Source organism: Xiphophorus hellerii, chromosome 3 (assembly GCF_003331165.1).
Source record: "Xiphophorus hellerii strain 12219 chromosome 3, Xiphophorus_hellerii-4.1, whole genome shotgun sequence".
NCBI classification, from domain to species: domain Eukaryota; kingdom Metazoa; phylum Chordata; class Actinopteri; order Cyprinodontiformes; family Poeciliidae; genus Xiphophorus; species Xiphophorus hellerii.
The window spans coordinates 19,801,602-19,824,276 of NC_045674.1; the positions used below are offsets into that span (position 1 = coordinate 19,801,602).

The window sequence follows — 22,675 nt, forward strand, 5'->3', positions numbered from 1 at the left end:
ATCACCATGAAATGCCACATATTGTTTTGGCAATATTTCCATCGCTCTGGTTTGTATAATTTTTTTTTCTAATCTATCAGATTGTTATCACATCTTCTCTTCATCTGACCCCCAAAAATTCTGCCAAATTTACACATGAATTCTCCTTATGCCATTCCAAAACCTTTCAGCTTTTCTCAGTTAAAGCAATTCTTTTGTTACTTTGCGTGTGGACAGTGTGGACAATAAAATCCCTTGTCATACTTGGTTTCTAGTTAACAGTAAATGTTTTGGGTCAAAACTAACTACTGTTTGGAAATGTTTATGATTTCATCCAGTTTGACAGAAATTATGGTTCCATCTGATACAGCTGTATAATTACATCATGTTGAGCCTTTGAAACCTCTCCAAAACTGTCTTTGGTTAAAGAGTGTAAATCACCAGATGTTAAATGAATTAAAATAGAGTCCCTAAAATTAGTGGCAGGTGTGTTCCAATAAGACTGAATGCTGAAACTGAACTAAAAGGTGCTTAAACAAAGTATTAGCTCAGTGTCAACCCAACCTTGCAACTTTTTAAATAGACATATTTCTACCTCCAACAGTTTTCTTAATTTTGCAGCTGAATAATACAGTTAAAGTTTTTTAAATTGTTCATCTTGTTTCTTTTATTTTTACGACAAAATCTAGCAACTTTTTATATTGCAAAATATAACTTGAGCATTTGGGGATCCAATCTTAGCGAGAAAATATATACGCTCTGTATTTGTTTAAAGTCTTAAATAACGGATGTTGAAGCTCGTCTGAGTAATTTCCGATATTATTTATTCTATATATTTCTTAAGTTCACAACTTATGTCCTTCTCGCCGCAAAATACACAAATAAGTTAAAATGTCTAGTGTTATTCTCTAAGTAATTTAAAATGGTTGGTTTTGTTTATTAAATACAACATTTTTGTGTTTGTTGGTCATTTGAAAAAGTTAGAAGAACCAAAAGTTTTTAAACCTACAATCTTGTGTACTTTGAGAGATTGCCTTTGGACAAATTCCTTATCTTTGTATGTTTAACACAGCTGGTCAGAGCAAGAACTTACTTTCTTTTTTCTAAGAAATCAACTAATGTGACGTGTGAAAATTATGCTGCTTCATCCAAATACAAATAGTTACTTGGGGAATTCTGACATACTTGTAAGCACCTTAATTGGCTTTTCACCATTTAACATAAATTAAAGTTAATAGTTTTAACATGCAGATGCAGTATAAAAAAGTCATAAAATCTGTCTTTGCATTGGAAATCTGCATTTTTAGGCTGGTCAAGAGCAGAACAAAGGAAAACTCTTACTTATTTATTTCTGTTTAAACATAATATTTCTAGGTTTCAGACTGCGCTACTTGCTCTAGTCAGTGATTCCGAGAGTTGTTTTGGTCCTTAATTCTGAAATTTTTGTATAAATATAAATTTACATATAAATATGACACTATGTATAGTATTAAGTCTACATATTTCTTAATTTTTTCCCATTTTGCGGTCTTAAGCCTCTATTGCAGTTGTATTGTATGTGTCAGCCTTACTCAAAGTGGCTCATATTTGTGTTGCATATCTGAAAAGTGTGGTGAGATTTTGTATTCAGTCCCCATATTTTGTGGAAATTATGACATCTTTTAGCGAATGTCTGCAAGCTGTGCACATCTTTGCCTGCATTTTCAATTGGAATTAGGTCTGGTCATTCTAAAATATGACTGTGTGTGGAGCTTTATTACTTTATAGTAAGTCTGGCTACACACTAAGTGTTATCTTCTTGTTTCTCCCAACACTGCCTAGTATTTAGCTCCATCACATCTTCCCATCAAATTAGACCAGCTTCAGAGTCCTAAAGCTGTTTTGGAATCTTAACTCTGCTTAAAAACTATTGTTCTTTAACAAATATTTGAGATGTTCAGAGAACAGCTGTATTCATTGAATTTAAATCACACAAAGAAGAACTAATTATGTGACGTTTGAAGATAACTGGATGTACTGTTAGATAAATATAAACGTTAAATAAATATAAACGTTAAATAAATATAAACGCATGCCACACCTTGCAGATTTTTGTATAGGAAAAAAAACATTTCTTCCAGTTCATATGTTCTATTTTGTGATGGTCTGTCAAATAAAAGCACAGAGAATACATTGCAGTTTGTGGTCCTGACATAATGAAATGTGGAGATGAAGAAGAGGTGCTGGTATTTTCTCCCACAGCACTGCAAATGTTCCAAAAAGGCATCATTTTAGTCAAGCTTAGGCATGTCGGATAAAAACAAAAAAAACTTGAAGCCTCGAGCCGACTGTTCCTGAACGCCGCCCACCAATGACGTAGATATTAAGCGACAGTCTCCGGGTCTGTATCGGCTGCTAACAGGAGCTTTTTCAGTGTTGTTGTTTGGTTTCACCTCCCATGTGGACTCGTCTTCAGGTAGGACTCACCGTATTATCCCCCCATTAACCGCCTCAGCCCAGCTCGACGCTGACAGCTCACAGGAAGCTGCTGCTTTGCCCCGCAGCTCAGGCTAACAGCTAGCTCCATTTCAACACCATCTCTTAATGTATGCGGAATGCGCAACCATTGCGGATGTTGTGCAGAACAAAATGCGCAGCGATGCGACACAGAGCAGGAGAAACGGCGTTTTGAATGGGCAAGCAGCGGTATCATGACTGTGCAGCCCAACTGTTAGCAATGTTTTGTTTTGTGTTTCAGATCTAGAGGAGAGTCTCCACCTGGAGGATGCTGCTGTGTGTCAGACAGATGGAGGGGTTCATGTAGCCCCCCAACCTGCACCTTATACACCCTCAATGTGGGAGTAATAACACAACAGTGCAGCTGAGAATGGCAGAAATGGACTGAAGGTGCCACAAATAGACAGTAATGTGTCTATAAATGTACAATCAGAGAACATGATTGTTTTAATTGCCATTCTTCAAGTATGACTTAGACTTTTTTCAAGGGATACTGTTTAAAACAGTATTTAAAAATAGTTACATTTTATATTTCCAAAAAGGAAAAATAAAATAAAATCACTTCAGAGTGTCTGTGCAACTGTAGCCATGTTAAAATGCAAGCTTTGTATGAAGCTTTGAGCTGCAGTTAATGGGGAGGGGGCTGCCAGTACCAGAATTGGCCCGCCAGTCAGTTCTGCTCTAAACCAGGTCTGATCCATGACTGAGTACTACGAGGAGGGGGGGCTGCTGTACGAGCAATCACCTCCCATGCACATCAAAGTGGAGTCCCCGGAGGGAGCCTTTGGAGGGGCAGCCTCAGAGAACGGCTTCCCCAGGGAGGATGAAGACTCGGAGAACAGCTGTGACCAGACCAGCGCCTTACCTGGAGGACTTCCCTTCAACGTGGTAGTGGTGCATCCCAACATTATGGCCCCCGGCATGTCATCAGATGACCTTTTGACCATTGAGCAAAGTAAGTTTGTAAAAGTGAGGGCTGTTTGTTTGTTTCTATGTAAATCGGCAATCAACTCTGAACAGCTTCCCTGTTCCTACTGAAGAAAAGCTTTTCCCACAAAATGATGCTGCCACCATCATGGTTCACTGTGGGGATGTGTTTTCACGAAGTTGAGCAAAATTAGAGATTTGTAGATTTGCAGTTTAACCAGAGGATCTTGTTTTGCGCCTGCTGCAATCACCACAGCGCTTCTGGCAAAAACAAATCAACTCTGAAAAGTCTGGATGTTTTTCTGATTAAGCCACTGATGTTCTAAAAAAAACTGTTTATGCTGAGATTAAATGACTGTAAGATGGACTTTTTATGAATTAGGTGTTTCTAGAAGACAGTTGGTAGTATAGGATGATTATGAGGAGATAAATTCAAGCGCACCAAAAATTTTGAAAATAAGGCAGAATTTAATTTCTCTTTACAATTATGCAGCTCTAAATAAAATCAAATCCCAATAACAATATTTAAGTTTGGAGTTGTAAAATTAAACGTTCCATGGATTTGAAAACTGTTTGTAACTAAAATTATTGTCAGGCATGTAAGCCATTCTAAGATTTGTTGCTACTAGTTAGTTCATCTTCTTTCTACACTCTGTATACGCTGTTCTGAAATGCAGTTAAGTTTATCTTTAAAATCAAAAAGACAGTTTGTTTGTTGCAAAAAGCTGTGCTTTAATCGATGAGGGGAAAGAAACATCTTTCGACATTACTTTATCCATCTAAAAATGTTGAAACGAGTCATTTATGTAAGTAAATATTAAACAAAAGTACATTCCTACAAATCTTTTGTGTCAATTATAAGTCTTGTATTTTCAAATGTGACTCAGAATTATAACAGAAACAATATAATCAACAGAAAATTATTTAATTAAAATTATTATGACTACATTTCACTTTGCTCCTACGTTCTTATAATGTTCTTTGAGTGTACTAAATGCAGAAGGTATTTTATTTATTTACTCTTTTTTTTTTTTACATAACTCAGCAGTCCATGTTCATGTTGGAAGCATAGTGCAGTGCATGGAATAGGACAAGTTAATGGCAAATTTCATATAAATAAGAGCTGGCCTTTTGGTATTTTTTGTTAATTCTCTATGCTATGACAGGCTTGTGTCTGTGTTTTACTATATGTTTCAAGAGGTTGTGGTTTTGTGACTCTAGATACATTCTATGTAGTGAAAATACGTGGTAAATGTTCATAAATGTTACAAAATAGTGCCCCTACCTACACTGACCTGCAAATCATTTCAGCTGTACTAATGTCTGGCAGCAACAGCAAATTGTATTGAGGTTTTATCACTAATCGTCCCCAAATGGTAACTAAAAACAACCGAAAGACTGACTCCTATGTTTTCCTTGAACATTTTTTTATGAATAAGAATTCTGTTTATTTAAGCACTTTGAGATTTCTTTAAATGTACATTGTGTTTATTTAAGATTATTAATTTATTGTAAAAAGTTTACAGAGTAGAAGACGATTCAAATCAAAATTTTGTAGGAATCACAATACATATTAAATACATATTAAAATTTACTTGCTAATGACTAGTTAAGTGAAAGAAACAGACCAAGATGAACCTAAGCACTGTTAAAGTTAAAATTATTTTTCCTAGTGGACCAGTGTTCAAAATCATATTGTTTATGTTGATTAGAGGTATAAATTTAGATTAAAAATTTTAAAGCAAAAATATATAATAATGAATCTCACATTAGATGTTTGTGTTTTTGCAAATTGATCACTTAAGTAAAATGTGCCATCTTATTATCCATGATTATTACAATCCAATTAAACATGTTTTGTTTGACAGAAATTAGAGTAAACTTCTTTAGGTAATTTTTGGTTTTTCTGATTTCATGTCTAACAATTTGAAAAAGAAAGTTTTTTTTAATTCAGTGTAGGTAAAAATATGACTTTTCTCCACAGACAGAGCCATGTCGGCGGCGCTGGCAGCTGGCGGAGCGGGTAAAAGGAAGAGTCGTTTCAGCGGGGCGGAGCTGGAGGTGCTGGTGTCAGAAGTCACCCGGTGCGAGGGCGAACTCTTTGGTCCCGCCGGGCGACTCCGGCGGAGAGAGAGAGAGCGCATATGGGCGGGGATCCTGGAGAGGGTCAACGCCGTGTCCCGAGTGCCGCGCACGCTTCGAGAAGTCAAGAAGCGCTGGGACGACCTGAAGCGGCGCAACGGAGGCAGGCTGGCAGATGCCCGCCACCGCAGCTGCTACCTGCCGTCCAGCAGGGGGGCGTCGATGCTCGGGCGCTCCTCTCAGCCGAGTCCGAGGCTCCAGCAGCAGAGACAGAAGCAAAGCAGCAGACCAAAGCCTATTTTCCCCTGCTTCCCGGACTCTGACCCAGGTAACAACAGATCTTTTTCTTCTTTTTTTTGGTGCAGCTAGATTTGCAGTAACTTCTGGTCCCATCACGCAGGTGTAGGAGTGGATGGATCAGACAGGGATGCTTTGGAGAAAGAGGAGGACATTTCTGAGCGTGAGAGAGACATGGGGGAGCCTGAGTGTGAGGCGGTGGAAAACAGCATAGATGACAAACTGGGATTGGGTCTGGGTCTGGGAATCGGACCCCCTCCTACGTCAGAACGATGGCTGCCTCCTTCTCCTCTCTACAGCGCTCCTTTCTTGAATGGCAGCCCCCAGCCCAGCAGTCCCCAGCCGTCACTCGGGACGCAGCAGGGTCCTCTTGAAGCCCCGCCCCGCAGCTCGTGGCTCGAAGATGAGCTCCGAGGCTTAGGGGAGGCTGCGATTCAGCTGGGGAATCGGGTGGAGAAGAGCCTGCGGGAGTTCGGGGAAAGCTTCAGACAGGACATGAGAACCCTCGTCGCTTCACAAGAGGCACTAGCAGTCAGTCTGCAGCAAAACAATGTCCTCTTGCAAAGGCTTCTGGGAGTGCTGGAAGCCCAGCAGCAACCGCAGCCCCAGCAGCATCGAGGACAACAAGCGCACCCCTCACAAATGCCTCAGCAACAGCAGCACTTACAGCCACAGCAGCTACAGCACATAGAGCAACAGCATCTGCAGCAGACGCAGCAGCATCACATGCACCTACAACAGCAGCCGCAGGTAACCCAGCACTCTAATAATCAGCCAGCGGCAGCATCAGCGCCATCATCCCCAGAAATACACGGCACTTTTCCCCCTGACCCCGCCGCAGACACAAGCGGAAACCTGCACCGACCGCGACGAGGGAGAGCTCTTGACCACAGGCGCAGGAGACGGCGCTGAGAATGTATTTAAAAAAAAAACTGTCGATGTTTGAAAATGTGATGCTCTTTTTACTTGCAGTATTTCTGTAAAAAAATGCTAGTTATATATCCTGTTTCTCATCTCACTCCATATCCGTAAGCCATTGTGTACTTAGGTCTGTTTTACAGAAAGGACTGAAGCAGTTTGTTGAAGTAGACTCACGTTAATAGGGTGGCCTTTACATTACCCTTGGTACCACAAAAATGTGTGCATAAATCTGTGGTAAGAAAATATTTAAACAACAAAGTGATGGATTCACTTTACAAACTTTTCTAAGAGAAAAAAACAGGATTACTATGGTCTCTGATACTCAGTTCGCATGTTTCTCTGCAAAGTTCAGTGATGCACTTACAGATTCAATCCTGACTCGGTTTTCCTAACTAACTTACATCATCATCATCATCATAAAGTACTTGTGATCTGCACTTGTTTCCATAAATTGTAGTTTTGCAGTTTTTGTAAGTACCTTCTAATGTATGCTTGTGCTTTTTTGGATTTTCTGCTCCCTCACTAAAAGGAAACAAAGTTAGGGAAAATAAGAAAATCACATTGAACCAGAATGGTGGCACTTCTATTCAGGGCATTTGGTCGCCACTAGGCATGGGCTGGAATGAGGCACTCGTTTCATGATAAGCTTCAGTGAAAATACCAAGTTTCAGAGTATTAACATGAAAATTTAAAGGAAATATAAGAAACCTAGTTCAATTTGAGCTTTTAGTTAAACAAGCTGTCAGCTGAAGTTTTACCTTAATGAGAACAAAACATAGCACTTTTTTTAGTTTCCACACCATGACAATCCATGTTTCTTTGTAACCAAAAATATTTTCCAACAGGCAAGTTTCTATGTTATAAACGACTTTTCCTTAGGTGGTGACAGGCCTATGTTTGTACAGCACTTTATCAAGTCTGAGGACTCCAAAGCGCTTTACACTAGAATCCGTTTTTCACACAATGATGGCTCCACCGTCAGCAGCCAAGCCAGGTGAAATGTCTTGCGGAAGGACTCGACGACAGAGACAGACGGGGCGTCAACCCACTGGGTACGGGACGGACTTCCACCCCTGAGCCACTGTTGTCTTTCTTTAAGTTTACAGCAATAGGTCGGGGAGGGTCTCCCTTTCGCCTCCAATCAGTAGTTTTTTTTTCTGGCACTGTGTGTAAAAGGGTTTTCAAACTGACTTTTCAAAACCCGGGTTCACTTGGCAGCAGAATCAGGGCCTCTACCAACTAGTTTATGAAAACTATGATTTATTTATGATTGTTCATATCAGTATTTGTCTTAAAACCTTTTCTTTTTTTTTCTTTTTTTTTACAAAAGTTTGCAAAATTTTTGTGATTCTATAGTTTCCACAGGAAAACTGGTAATATTTCTTAAAAGGTACATTGGTTTTTCCTTGTGTCAGAAAAAAAATTAGAAATCAGCAGATGGGCAGTGTGCAGCAAGAAGTTAAAGAAGGGCCGACCTGCCGTTACTGCTGGGAAAAAACTTAAATGTGATACTTTCTCTGGTATGTTGTGGTTTTTTGATGATACTACTAACTGGCCCATGCCTAGTCACCACTTGCTTGTTCTGTTTCAATAGTTTTCGTTATACTTTTCCAGGTTTTGTCTGGACAACATTAAGCTATGTTCTGAAGGTGCATTTTGAGACAAAATTGTTATATTTTAAAGCCTTTTTAAATATATATATATAGCTATATATATGAAAAAAATACTGTTACGCATCACAGTATGATTCAGACTTCAGCTCGTGTTTATGATGAACTTTTAAAGCATTCATTAGTATCTTGCAGCTATTGATAATCTTGCATGCAGTATCATGGACGTGTTTGTAAATAGTTACAGAGGAGCATTAAATGGCCATCATCTATGTAGTTTTGCACAAGTTATATTTTGTAGATAGATGCCATCAGATGAAATGTAACTAAACTTAATAAAATACAACTATGAGCTGCATAAAAACAACGCATTGTTCACTTGTGGATTTGTTACAGCATATAAAAAGTCATTTATATATTACCGAGGTATACATTTTATTTTAATGAATCCAAGTTTGTGGTCATTTAAAAAATTGAAATGATAGAAATGTAATAAATCCAAGTCCTTGAATTGTTTGCGATAATTAAAAGTGTACGTAACTTATAGAAACAGGGTTAAAATTCAAAACTGATTACATAATTTCATTTAAAACTAATTAATAAAAAAACTGGTAATCATTAGAAGCACATAAGATAAAGTTATGTTGTTTGACAGACCCTGCTGCTTGACCCCATGTCGAGTTGAAAAGTTATGGTGAATTATAATAAAGTTTTACGTGTAGTGTGTGCAACAACAAAGTCACAACAGCAGTAAACTGGAAATGTGTAATTTAAAGCTCCTAATGTTTTTCCTAGATAATGAAGCGCGTCTGTTTGTCAGCAACAGGGGTTTTATTTTGAAGGTGCCGACCGGAAATGCAATCCTGGCTTCATGATCCTTGTGTGCTTCGGACAAGGGGGTGCATGGGTGAAACATGGCCGCCGCAGACCCGAAGTCTCCGAATCGACAGAAAACCCCCGCAGAGGAGGTGGACACATCTGGGGAACAGGCCGCGGCGGCGAAGTCGGGATGCAGCCCGAACCAGACGGATGGGGCGGCGGGCGACAAAAGCGGGGTCTGCCCCAACGGCGAGCTAGGAGCCGAGGATGTTGGCAGCAACGGCGGCGGCTCTGTTGCCAGCCATTCTGGGGAGGTTGGTGTCGAGTCCGTTGCTGGAGCAGCAGACAAAACGACATGCGTCTTACCGGAGGACCGTGCAGCGACCGAAAAAATGGCCGAGTCCCTCGACAGCCAGCAGCAGGCTTTCGACTGGTCAGAGACTGAAGACGACGAGGAAGGGGCGAAAACCCAGACGAAGGAAAATGATAAAAGTGGTATGCCAACAATGTTGATGTGCGTTAGAGTTAGCTTTAGCCTGGGGCTAACCTGAGGTAAACTATCCCCTCCTGCTCCCGTGCAGACTCTAATCTCTGCTAACGTTATTTTTCATAGCAAAATCAAACCCACATTGTAGACTAGCAGCTTTTAACATGACTTTCTATTTTTATGCATGCAGTTGACCAGCGTGGCAATGTTTACTTTCCGACTTTTCGGAGGTTGGTCTTTATTTTGTTTATCATGTGCACAAACAGAAAAAAATATATTATTGCAGATTTAACCAATTCCTATTTGTAGTGCAGCTCTGCACAGAATAAGAGATGGGCGATATAATCTGAAGGTAAACGCTCCACTGCTGGTTTTCAGGTTAATTTTAAATAATTAAACAGTTCTACCAGAATATTAATAAAAAAGAATAATATTGCTTACAAGTGAAATATTTACCAGTCATCAGAGAAAGTGAAACTCCTATATTATATAGAATCATCACACACAGCAATATATTCCAAGGCTTGGTTTCTATTAATTCTGTTGATTTTGGCTTGCAGATAACGAACATCCAAAATTCAGTGCCTCAGAAAACCAGAGTACCTTGAAAAAGATCATTAATTGAAATTCATGGTGCCACACCCTAATCAGCTAATTAACTCAAAGCACCTTCAAATGTTTCCTGCGTCTGTCTTTGAACCGGCTCTCAGTCTGGGTCAGTAGGCTACACAATCAGGGGGATGAGTGCTGACTCGACAGATGTCCAGAAGACAGTCATTGACACCCTTCACAAGGAGGGTAGGGTCATTGCTGAAGAAGCTGGTTGTTTAAAAGTTCTGTATCCAAGCATATTATCAGAAAATTAAGTGGAAGGAAGAAGCGTGCAACAATGTGCAACAGAAAGGACCGTCAAATTAAATTCATTACAGAAGTGCCAACACACATAAAGACGAATATTAGAAATGTCACATTTCCCATTTCAAGCCTTTTCTGAACGTCAGATGCATCTTACCTGTGCTAAGGAGAAAAGGAACTGGACTATTGCGCAGTGGTCCAGAGTTCTGTTTTCAGATGAAATTAAATGAATTCTGCATTTCATTTGGAAATTAACATTACAGGGTCTGTAGAAAGAGTGGAGAGGCACAGAATCCTTATGGGCTCTTTGCACCTCAGCTTCCGCGTTCGGGGAAAAGCGGCTCAATCTTTTCCGATCTATTGAAAAAGGCTCTTTACACTGGGTATTTGCAGGGCTTGTCCAAGGTAACAATTAATGATGTACATCGATCCGAAGCCCTGACAAGTAAGCTGGAGAAAGGTTTTAAGATGTTCGCCTCGTTATAGGTTCACAGATACGAAGGTGAGTTTTACTTTAAACTTTGTGGCTAACATTAGCTTTAGCTTATGCTAGTAGGAAATATTCTCTGACATTTTTCTTGTAAAAATGTGCTATTTAAGTATCTAAACATTTTTCATCCATTCTAACGGACAATGTTTTTACCTTATGTTCAAGTATATTACGTGTGTTTATTGTCGTTAGTGTCAGAGACCAAGTAACGGGGATTTTACGGTTCAGGCTTTTTGCTTCTGAAGCCTGAGGAACAACAAGCCCATAGCTTAACAGTAGAGCAGCTCTGGTGTCGGAGTTCTAGTTCAGCTGACTGTTCAGGTTTAAAGTTGTTGCTTTTAGAAAAATATGACCGTGTTCCTTAAGGTCTCTGTGTTACTTCGCTTTATTAGTTTTGCATGCTTCTTGTGAAGCAGGACGGTGTTTACAGCAGTGTGTACAGGCAGATCAGTAGCTCAGCTGTCTGGCTCTGGTCTGCTCTCTCGTTCCCATAAACTCTCTTTCAGGCTGAATACAGAAGTGATTCCATGGAAATAACACAGGAGGCTCCTTTACCTTCTTCTTTAGGCTGAAGAAGTTGATCCGGAGTGAACTGAAGGCTGTAAACTTTGCTGTGCAGCGTTAGCTTTAACTGGTAGCGATGAATATTTACAAGCCACCGTCATCTTAATTCAGGACCGCTTGGAAATCCATGAAAACTTAAAAGCCCATTATATTAGGAAGACAGCAATGTTCATAGTATTGTTTTATTTGCGTCTGAAATAAGACTTTGTCTTTTCTAGCTGTCATAGTAACTCAAAGCGGAAAAAAGAGAGCCGCATTTGCGCATGCGGTTGTGACGTCAGCGCGGCAGGTGCAAAGAGCCCATTGCTAGACATTCAGTGTGAAGTTTCCACAGTGATGGTTTAGGGTGCCATGTCATGCTAATGTTGGCCCAATGTGTTTCCTGAAGTCCACAGTCATTGCCGCCGTCTACCAGGAAATTCTAGAGCATTTCATGATTCCCTCTGCTGACAGGCTATATGGAGATGCTGATTTTATTTTCCAGCACCACTTGGAGCTGCCCGCACTGCCAAAGGTACCAAAAGTGTTCCTGTTCTTGATTGGCCAGCAAGCTCCCCTGACCTTTAACCCCATAGACAATCTATGGACTGCTTTCAAGAGGTACATGAAAGACACCAGATCCAACAAGGCAGACGATCTGAAGGCAGAAGCAATCAGGGCTTCCTTTACACCTCAGCAGAGCCACAGGCTGATCGCCTCTCTGCCATGGCACATTGATGCAGTAATTCATGCAAGAGGAGACTCAAGAAAGTATTGAGTGCATAGAAATATACATACTTTTATGTTCTTTACCATTAAGCCATAATCATCAAAATTGCAAAAACTTAAAAGCTTGAAATATCTTAATCTATGTGTAATGAATCTCAATAAAAGGATTGTTTCACTTTCTGCCAAGAAATATGCCACTTTTATGTAATATTCTAATTTTGTAGGTGTACTAACTTATTCAGACCTCCAACTTTTGCTACTTTTGTAAATGTATATTTAAGTAATTCATAATAACTAAAAACCTCCATCCATTGAGTGTGAAGAAAATGAGACCATAACAAATATTTTCTGTTATTATTCCACTTAATTACAAAGCAAAAACAAAGTTATTGTTTTGATAAAAAAATATATTTATATATCCAGAGCGGTTAAAATCTCCTGCATCCTCATGGAGCGAAGGGTGTGACACGAAAAGACTCCAGTGTATGATAAGAACAACACACTGAAGCATTGTGGTGGTTGCTTCACGCTCTGGGGTCACATTTTTCCAAATAGATCTGCTTTCAAAGGGTCCTTTTCCACCAAACCAGTTCCAGTGCTTAACTGGTGCTGGCCTGGTGGATACCTTTTTCTGCGTCCACCGCGTCGCAAAGTCCAGGCCTAGCCCTGAAAAACCTGTTCTAACGCAGCACCTGTTTGCAGCTGGAACAGAGGAAAGAACTTATTTTGTTTGGATGTAAAAAGGCCGGTTCATGGACAGCACCAGCCAATCAAAATGCGATGAGCTCCGTTTTTTTAAATAATTCTCAATCAGACAGATTTAAAACAAAGACAAACTGAAACCAGGGTTTGAAGAATAGTAAAACGACAAACAAGCATATGAATAACATTGACTGACTCCCATATTCCTGCAGTTTATTTTGAAATCACCCATGACAGATTTAAAGTAGGTCAATGCTCTGCTCACAGCTGATTATTTCCCCCTGAATTCATATGTTTTTTTTGGACTCAGGCTGTTAATGCCCCACCCCTGCACATTTCTGATTTTTGACCACAAGTAGACGTCTAGTGTCTGAGACATTTTTTTTTTCTTTTAATATGACTGTTTACACTAGAGCCACTTTGTATGTTTTTTTGTTGTTTTTTTTAGATGCAGTACTGAAAATCCAGTTGCTTTTGCGTCCAAACTGGTCACATTCTGGAGATCTGAGTTTACCTCCCATTTTCCAGCGGCCGGTTTAGATGAAAGATCAGCAGAAAAGGATTGTGATGCGTTCACAAACACTACATGTGGTTTAAAGAGGTTTTGTTGTAGTATTGTGGGGATATTAGGGTGTCTGTTTGGCAGGAATAGTGGCACAAAGATTATATTTATGTGGTTAAATTGTCCCGATTCGCTGTGATCAGTCACAGAAACACAGGATAAACCAGGAAGAGATGGGATGAGGCGTTTATGACGTGGTTGAAAACCAAACGGGTTATTTTACAGAACATGTTAAGAACTGAAACTTAAACTATGGAAAAGTCCTGAGAATGGATGAAGTTATGAAAAGGTCCAATTTCCCATCAGTTTTGATGTGAAACCTTCAGTTGTCTAGTAGCTAAAAGTTGTAAGTATAAAACTGCTTTTTAAAATCTGATGCACATCTGTGAGAATTTTCAGGAGTCTTAGAAGAAGAGGTGATTGGGTAATTTAAAACTCTGTTTGCTCATTGCCTAGATAATATCTAGGCAACTCATCTATTGGCCAAAACTTTACAACTGACTGGCTGGTCCCTGACCTTCCTCCTCTCACCTTAGCTCAGAAGTGATAGAGGAACAAAAATATCATTAAGTTATAATCTTCCTCCTTAAGACCAAAGAAGTACCTGATACTTGATAAATTTGGCGGTTTTGGTCAGCTCAATTCTTGATAACGATATTAGGCAGTCATGTGTACCTTACCAATTGTGTGGCACAGAGAATTATGGTAGATATTTAGGCTGTCTTGACATTTGCTTTAAGGTTATTTTTGTAAATTTATAATAGACACTGATTAGCACCAGACATTTGAAGTTCTTCTTATGACCTATAGTAAACTATTTGTTTTCTACTAAGTTTCTTAAGAATTCAGAAATCTCGTATTTCTTCATAGAGAGGTTTAAGACTACCTGGAAAGGTGCAAGATAAACTTTGTTGAAACTGTAATTCTGAACTGCTTTTGACAACTAATAAGATTGGTTAGTTTATGGATATTTTAAATGGAATCTGATAAAAGCAAAAAAGTAATTTTTACAAAATCAATATTCAGGATTTTAATAATGCAACTATGGATTGACTTTAGGGCTGCATATTAGAAAATCATGCAGTGGTGATAATGTCGGTAATTACTGACAATAACAGTTGTGATATGGGTCCGTTTACAGTACAGATCTGCAACTTGTGTAATGTGCTGGTCAGCAAATAATGCACTCCAACCATTTTGTCATGATATTATTGCGCACGCTGATATTGCAATAATAATATATTGGCGACATATTGTGCCTGTCTAATACACTGAAGTGGAATTAACAATATTAAAGCTAATTTCATTCGAGTGCAACTTAATAGGAAAAATAATCTTATCTTTATTAAATGTTTCATTTGTAGCACTAGAGACTCTCATTTCTATGAAATATAAATATTGGTTTTATATATTGTATGCATTATTAATAGCTTTGTCTCTTTTAAATGTTAATATTGAACTACTGACTACAACCAAAATTTAATATGATTTGAAATGACCAGAAGCAAAACAAACACGGTTGGGTGCATAAAGCCTGGCCCAGGTTTAATTAAACCAAGGCCCAGATTGTGGGGCCCTAGCATTTATTCAGTGGAAATTGTAGCGGATAGATATGTTTTGCATAATAATGCATTCAGCAGCCTAAACAAAAACAATATGTATTGTGCGGTGCTTTTGAGTCAAAGCTAAAATATCAGCAGAGCAGGGATACTGTGACTGTTGGGCAAAAGCGATGATGATGAGGAGAAAGATGTGTGCCAGAGGTTGTGCGCTCTGCCTCCTGCGCCACCGTTGCTTTCCTGGTTTAGTCATATTCATTTGTGTAGATTACATCTGCACAAAATATCAAGTCACAATATTAATGTGTGTATTATCAGGAGCAACTGCTTGGATTCAATATTCGATATACAAACGTATATTTGAATTGACAGACTTTCTAAATTGTCCTTGCATGGTTGTATGTCCTGTGATGGATTATGACTGCATAGCAACGATGGATTGACTTTACTGGCCTCAAATCCTAAACTTTATTGTTATAGTGTCTGAGAATCAAAGTGGTTGAGATGAAGAAAAAAGACGAGGCATAATAATAATTGACGTCTCCATTACAGTGTGCAGCAAGGGTTTACAGTTGCTCTTGTTCCTGAAGTTTTGCGGCCCTTCTTGGAGAGCTTTTGAATTTTTTAATACATTTAAACAGAAGAAACCTATAAATAATGCAAACTGTTCATAAATATATTTTAATCCCATGATATTAAACTCTGCGACTGGGTGTTTATGTGCAGGCAACCAAATCAATTTTACATAATCCTATTTTAATTATCCTTAATAATTTAGCTGATATTAGTATATGAATGAATCAAATTTAAATCAGCTGAACTTAATTAAAACAAGCCACATACTTGCAAGTGACATGAAAATGTTAGTCTCTTACATTTTGAATAACTTGTGTAATAGAAACTGTTCTTTTTGTTTTGTTTGTTTTTTCATCTTTGGGGCTGCATTTGTGATTTGAAATGAGGCTTAATTTAGTTTTCCAGTCCAGTCTTCTCTCTCTTGTTTGAAAAGTTCAGCAGGCACAAATCGATCCTTTCCGTTTATTAAAACGGACGACTGCGGTATCCCCATTATATTTGTTCCAGGGGCTTTTCCTTGCACTTGAAGTGGTGAGAGGGGGGAAATAAATAGCTGTTTCCATTAAAAGCTTTAGTGCAGCTAACATTTCAAGGACTGTGAATTAAACTGTACTTTTCAATAATACAAATGTCCAAATTGATGAACGTTCAGCAGTCGTTTAAGCCAACAACTGATATAGATTTGAATGACCAAAATCAGAAGCCTTAAGAGTGTTGGAGAGATTGTGACAATGGAACAAAAGATGGTAGTAGGGAAGATGTTGGCTAGTTATAATTCAAATAATTACTCCCAAAGTTTTCCTGGTGTTATGCAACTCATTTCCTATTTTGCCAACTGGTAGCTCTACAGATAGCTTTAGATCTGCAAGTCTGCTGATAGTGCAACAATTTCTAATCCTGTGAAGTTTAATTCAGCTGTATGCTGTGGTGTGCTTTTGTCTTTCAGACCTCAAAGTTGCTGAGACTGTTAACAATGCGAGGCAGGACACTCCTGCTGAAGCAGAGTCAGAAAAGACTAAGGATGGGAAGAGTTCACCACAGAAGTCGCCAGTTGAGGACCTGCGGGGTGAAGTCAACGCCACGGAGGACAGGGCAGATGACGACGAAGAGGCAGATTCTGCAGCTAAACAAAGAAAGTGCCGCTGGGAGTGTAAAGAGTGTGGCCAGAAGTTTAGCCAGCGCGAGATGTTCAACCTTCACCGGCACTTTCATGCGCACGAGGACGAGCTCCTGCCCCCAACCTGCAAAGAATGTGGCCTTACCTTCCAGCACCGCAGCAGCCTCATCAAACACAGGAACCAACACAAAGAAAAAGAGGAGAACCTCGAGACTACAAAGTTGGAGGACGAAACACGGGCTCCATTTAGGTATCAGTGTGCAGAATGCAAGAGGATCTTTTCTCAAGTGAGTAAACTGAGGGACCACGACTGCAACAATGCAACAGAAAAGCCTTACCATTGCACTCTATGCCGCCAAGATTTCCAGTTCAAAGTATCTGTTACCAAGCACATGATGATGCATTCCCGCGAGTGCACCTTTAAATGCCAAGAGTGCAGCCAGACTTTCCCAAACATCATGTCCCTGCGCTTCCACCAGAAATCCCACGCTGCTCTTAAACCATATGAGTGTCCAGAGTGCGGCATGGCTTTCAAACACTACTCCGTCATGGAAGACCACCGGCGCAAGCATGTCGACAACAGCCGCTCTCACCTCTGCAACATCTGCGGCAAGACTTTCAAGTACAGCAGCCTCCTCCATCAACACCAGTACCTACACACTGGCCAGAAGCCTTTCCGCTGCCCGGAATGTGGCAAAAAATTTGCTTTCGCCCAGAACATGAAGGCTCACTGCCGCCAGCACAGGCAGCGAGTAACAAACTCATCTGGTGAGCCGCCTGCAAAGCAGCCTTTCACTTCTGGACATGAGGCAGCTAAAGGTCCTGAGAAGGAGAACACCCATAGGAGTGAGGATACAAAATGCACCTTCAGCTGCCCTCTCTGTCCTCAGACCTTCTATGTTGCAGCTAACCTAAGAGCGCACATGCAGTTCCATGAGGACGAGTATGAAAAGCAAGAGAGGCTACTTCAATATCAAGTGGTGCCCAACAAGCACTGGGAGAAGGGACACACCTGCCCACACTGCCCCAGTGTTTTTCGGGATGAGCCTGGTTTAAAAGGACATCTGTTAAGTGTCCATAAGCCAACTGCACAGTATTTAGAGACCTTAACTGCACCAAAAAAGCAGCTTACTCAAATAAGCAGCGATAACACGCAAGAGAAGGTATTAAATATTAAATCCTACAAGTGTTCAGAGTGCGGAAAATCATTCCGGCACCGCTCAGTGTTAGAGCTGCACATGCGAATACATTCCAAGGACAAGCCATACCAGTGCAAAGTTTGTGGCAAGGGTTTTAGATTCAGCAGCTACCTGCAGCAACATCTCATCATCCACACGGGCAAGAAGCCGTACAAATGTCCAGATTGTGGGAAGGACTTTGCCTTCCTTCAGAACATGAGGACTCACCAGAAGCTGCACCAGCAGAAGCCGTTCCGCTGCACCAGTTGCCGTAAAGGGTACAGCAGCGAGGCCCAGCTCCAGCAACACATGTTGTCGCATAACGGCGATAAGCCGCACAAGTGCGAGCTGTGTGACAAGAGCTTTGGCTTGGCATACTTGCTCCGCGACCACATGAATACGCACACGGGGGAGAGGCCTCACCGCTGTGAGGAGTGTCACAAATCTTTTTCCTGGTTCAGCAGCCTGCTGGTTCATCAGAAGATTCATGCTCGCAAGAAACAGGGTCTAAGTCACTACAACTCCTACCCCTCCGGTGCCAGGATGAGAGGCAGGGGCAAAAGAGGAGGGAGGTCAGCGTGGGGGTGGCCGAGACCATCCGGGGTCTCAGAGATAGTTGCTCCTCAACAAAACCTTTACCCAGTTTCACCACACAGGGACGCTGACTTGCACAGGCAAGTGCGTCAGCAGCCCTTGCGTCCACGCGTGGATTCACAAGCGAGGCATCTGACCGAGGCGTGGCCATCTGAACCGCACTCCCAATCGCTCCATTGGAGCTTGGACAGTAGAGAAGTGCCTGCACCCTCACAGCACCATCCTCAACCTCCACAATATGACACTCCAACGCAGCCACATCATCAGAGGAGTCCAGGATGGGCAGATATGCCCTTAATGGGTCTTGGATCGGCTCCAAACTTGGACTCCCACATGAAGGACAGTACTTCTTCTGTCCTGGGCTCTCATGTACCAAAAAAAACCAGCCCATCGGCGGTTAGTGAGATGACGCAACAGAGGCAGCATAAACTGTCGTCATGGAATAGCACATCAACATCCACAGCCATGGCCTCCACGAGCTCTTTGCAGCACGATTTCTCCGTTCCCACCTCCTACATGGACGGAGCAGCACTGTGGAGTGTCCGGCCCACTCCACTGACAAATTCTCAGAGTTCCCCAAACAAGCTCAGCCAAGACCTGCAACTGCCAAGATGGCCGGGTGGTCCCGAGCCGTCCACGCCTCCCAAGAAGGAGGAAAGGCTGTGGGACATCAGCAGTCCTCCAGTTATGTCTTCGACTGTTACTCAGCCAGAAAAGACGTGGAATGGCTGCGAGCCGCATAAACCGTGGGCATCTGGCCTTTCAGGTGCCCCCGCCTCAGCTCAGATAGACCAAACCAGCTCCATGCCAATTTCAGCTCCCACTTCTCACGGGGTTGCCAACAACTTGTGGGACATTCAAACGCCTCCAGGGGTTCCGAAGACTGTGAACTCTGTGGAAAAATTAGTAAATAACCATGAATTTCAGAAACAGGTGTCGCCCAGCTGGAGCAGTGTGCAGACCCCCACGCAGAAGGTCCCCATCTCCATCCAGTACGAGCCTCACCGTTTCAGTCAGGGGATTGGGACTCCAGTGTGGGCCTTCCAGAACAACTCTGTCGGACCTCAGACTCTGCTTCCCGGCCAGCTCAAACCAGGGGGCGGTCAGGAGCTGCAGCAGCAGCAACCAATGGCGACGGCCGCTCAGATAATCATAAACCAACCTTCTCCTTTTTTCTCCCCTCCGCTCGCCCCTCTACCTCCTCTGGCTTTGCCCGGCCCACACCCCCTCCACTCTGTCGCGGTCGGTGCGATGCCCAGACCTCCACACCCGAATATCTTTTTCACGCCACAGCCGGTCATGACTGAGAGGCCACATATGCCGCAGACCCTGTCCCTACCTCAGCTCCCACCACAGACCGAACCTCACAAACTCGGATCCCGTCTGCCTTTTCCCCCGGAGCGGCTTCTCCAGTGCATGATCTGCGGGCTCTCACTTCCCCGCGAGCTGGATCTACAGATGCATTACCTGCAACATGCACAGGGGGAGATATGACATTTCTACACTAGTAACAAAACTTAGTTATGTTTTTATAACTGTCTGTAAAACCTCATTCATTTGACACTTTGCTGTTCTGAATCGAAATAATACAAAAAGAGACATATGTGAAACTAGACCCAATTTGCACATTTGATTTTAAAGTTTGTAAGACTGTGCAGTGTGTTTGAGTAGAGGATGTACACGTGTGTTAAATTGGTTTCACCGTCTTTTAAGATCATGTCAGTGGTTCAGATTAATGAGGTTCTGCAGGCTACATTTCATTTATTGCCAATGACGTTTAGATTTAGATCTTATTAGGAAGTTTTCTAGTTCAGTCCACGTCTTGAACCATTTGTACTGTGTTTCTCCATGTACAGTATACGGTGTGCCTTTTATGAGTACAGTCTGCATGTCTGCTGTCTTGGTATTCTAGGCCCTAGTTTGTGCTTTTAAAGTAGACTAAACAGTGTGACCTCATTTTGTTGAAGACAGCGCAACGCTAAATGTGCTGAAAAGATGGGTTATGAGGTAAAATTTATTTTAAAGCATACATTGACTTGCAAAAGTATTTATAACTCAACGGTTTTTTTTGTGTGTGTTTTTTTTACATTTTTGACACTTTACAACCAGAAACTTGAATGCATCTTTGTGGGATTTTATGTGATAGAAAGTATTAAAAAACTGCAAGGTGAATAATGAAGTCGACTGTACCAAATTACTTTTGGAGGCAACAGAATAAGCCTCTCTCAACAAGGCACACCAAATCCAAATCAAATCAAATTTTATTTGTATAGCACATTTCAGCAGCAAGGAATTTCAAAGTGCTTTACATCATTACAAACACAGAAACACAATGCAACATAGAATCAATAATCAAAACACAGCATTAAGTCAAGTTCCATCAATAAATTTGTAATTGATTACATTTCAAATACAAAATGGCGCACCAGTTTATTTGCACCATTTTCCTTCCACTTTGTGGTTATACGTTTTTCTCATAGCATAAAATCCTAATGCTATACATTGTTTGTGGTTGTATCGTGACAAGACATAAAAAATTAAAGGGGTATGAATAATTTTGCAAAGCACTGTACAAATAAAAGCTGCTGACCTACCGGTGTAATCTCTGCTAGAAAGTTCTCGTATGCACACAGAGCCATGGGCCGGGTCCAAATGTCTTGCCAATCAACACAGTAACCATTGTGGGAATCTGGCTGAAACAAACTGTCAATAACAAAACTAACTATATGTAATTTAGAAGCTCCTTTTATGTGAAAAGGTTTTCAGTAAAATGATTCATGCATATTCACTCACAATTAGGAAAGTATGACACTGTTTGAAAGTGAGTTTTGTAATAAACCAGATTTCAATTTGTAATTTGTCTTCTTTTTTCCAACAATAAGACAAACTGGCATTAAACTTTAGTTAAATTGATCCTGTATGAATTTAACAGAAATGTACCTATATTTATAAAACCAATTCCCACCTATAAGTGTTTAAATGTATTTTTGTGATCAAACATTTCATTCCATGACTGTAGCTTTAGTCAATTTCAGATTCTCATTGTCCCTGATTTTTAAAATGGAGTAGCTTCACTGGGACATTTATCAGTCTGGAAACGTTTTACTGCTGTACAACAAACACATTTATTGTTTGTAAAAGAATAATTATTCCCTTTTTTGTGCATTTATTGGTTACAAAACTGACCCTTCTACCTCTACCTTTGGTTTTAGCATGGAAGTTTCTCCCATCATGTCCTTACATTGGATTAAATAAAATCTGCCTTTGATTATAACTTTGTTTGGTCCTATGTTTCACAAATGTGAGAAGTTATTTTTTGTTTGCATGTTTATCCTATTTTATCTCGCAGTGTGGTGCTTTTGGAGACCCAAATGTCCTAAAGTGTCAGATTTTAATAAACGTATACATAATTAAATGACTGCTTCAGATGCCAAAAATGGTTGCAACTGGAAGCATACTTTAAAAATTTGTGAAATAGAATTGTTGTTGAACCGCTATATCAATTATTCACCGTTGTATAATCAGTCAAAACTTACCCGAATTCAGTAGAGCAAATTATTAACCCTCCTGTTATGTTCGTTTCTAGGGTACAGCAAAAATGTTCGTGGGTCAATTTGACCCAGGGAGTGTTTAATCATGCAATAGTGTCAGAAACCAAAAAATTCCTCCAAAACATTTTTGTATCTGATTATTAACTCCAATACTAACCATTTCAATCAATATTTGTGCAATGATGTTTTATTATTTCTCAGAAATTAAGGATCAATGACGACAACCTGCTCATTTACTCATTTGGACATAAAAAATGGAATTTAGATTTTTAATGTCCACTGAAAAAAACCTAGACACAAAAAAACAATTTCCTTGAAGTTGACCTTTGGTAAATTATTTTATATTATACTTTTTTTTTTTTTACCAAAGGGTGATCTTTATAATTGAACTTGAGACACACATACTGTTCTGGGTCAAATTGACCCGCTGATTAAAATCAAGATAAATGAGTCATGCAGAGAGTATTTATGTTTTTCTCCACTTCTGCTGAGTGTCACTCAGAGTGGGTGGAGTTTGTCCACAGGAACAGAAAAGATTCCCGTCAAAGGTTGTGTGAACACCTGCTTTCTCGCAGTTTCCTAGTGAAGTAAAGAGAATAGT

At 40.5% G+C, this 22,675-nt stretch overlaps 2 protein-coding genes across 4 annotated transcripts; both read left to right on the forward strand.

Moving 5' to 3' along the window:
• Positions 1-2,308: 2,308 nt before the first annotated feature.
• LOC116717583 (myb-related transcription factor, partner of profilin) lies at positions 2,309-8,679 on the forward strand. 2 transcript variants are annotated; one of them, XM_032559071.1, is made up of 4 exons: positions 2,309-2,434; positions 2,717-3,430; positions 5,387-5,812; positions 5,885-8,679. In XM_032559071.1, exons 2-4 carry the CDS (start codon positions 3,175-3,177, stop codon positions 6,691-6,693), a joined length of 1,491 nt encoding a protein of 496 aa, XP_032414962.1. In that variant the 5' UTR covers positions 2,309-2,434; positions 2,717-3,174; the 3' UTR covers positions 6,694-8,679. The 2 variants fall into 2 exon arrangements, with proteins under 2 accessions (XP_032414962.1, XP_032414963.1); XM_032559072.1 differs by having other exon boundaries at positions 5,891-8,679.
• Positions 8,680-9,175: 496 nt separating this feature from the next.
• LOC116717540 (zinc finger protein 628) lies at positions 9,176-21,797 on the forward strand. Of its 2 annotated transcripts, none has more exons than XM_032559007.1 (2): positions 9,176-9,626; positions 16,581-21,797. In XM_032559007.1, exons 1-2 carry the CDS (start codon positions 9,227-9,229, stop codon positions 20,015-20,017), a joined length of 3,837 nt encoding a protein of 1,278 aa, XP_032414898.1. In that variant the 5' UTR covers positions 9,176-9,226; the 3' UTR covers positions 20,018-21,797. The 2 variants fall into 2 exon arrangements, with proteins under 2 accessions (XP_032414898.1, XP_032414899.1); XM_032559008.1 differs by lacking the exon at positions 9,176-9,626 and adding an exon at positions 9,637-9,848.
• Positions 21,798-22,675: the final 878 nt, after the last annotated feature.

Bases quoted from the DNA above. Each gene is read 5' to 3' on its own strand.
- LOC116717583 (XM_032559071.1), top strand. From the start codon at position 3,175: ATGACTGAGTACTACGAGGAGGGGGGGCTGCTGTACGAGCAATCACCT. The intron at 3,431-5,386 runs GTAAGTTTGTAA...TTTTCTCCACAG, and splicing joins CCTTTTGACCATTGAGCAAA to ACAGAGCCATGTCGGCGGCG. The intron at 5,813-5,884 runs GTAACAACAGAT...CCCATCACGCAG, and splicing joins CTTCCCGGACTCTGACCCAG to GTGTAGGAGTGGATGGATCA.
- LOC116717540 (XM_032559007.1), top strand. From the start codon at position 9,227: ATGGCCGCCGCAGACCCGAAGTCTCCGAATCGACAGAAAACCCCCGCA. The intron at 9,627-16,580 runs GTATGCCAACAA...TTTGTCTTTCAG, and splicing joins GAAGGAAAATGATAAAAGTG to ACCTCAAAGTTGCTGAGACT.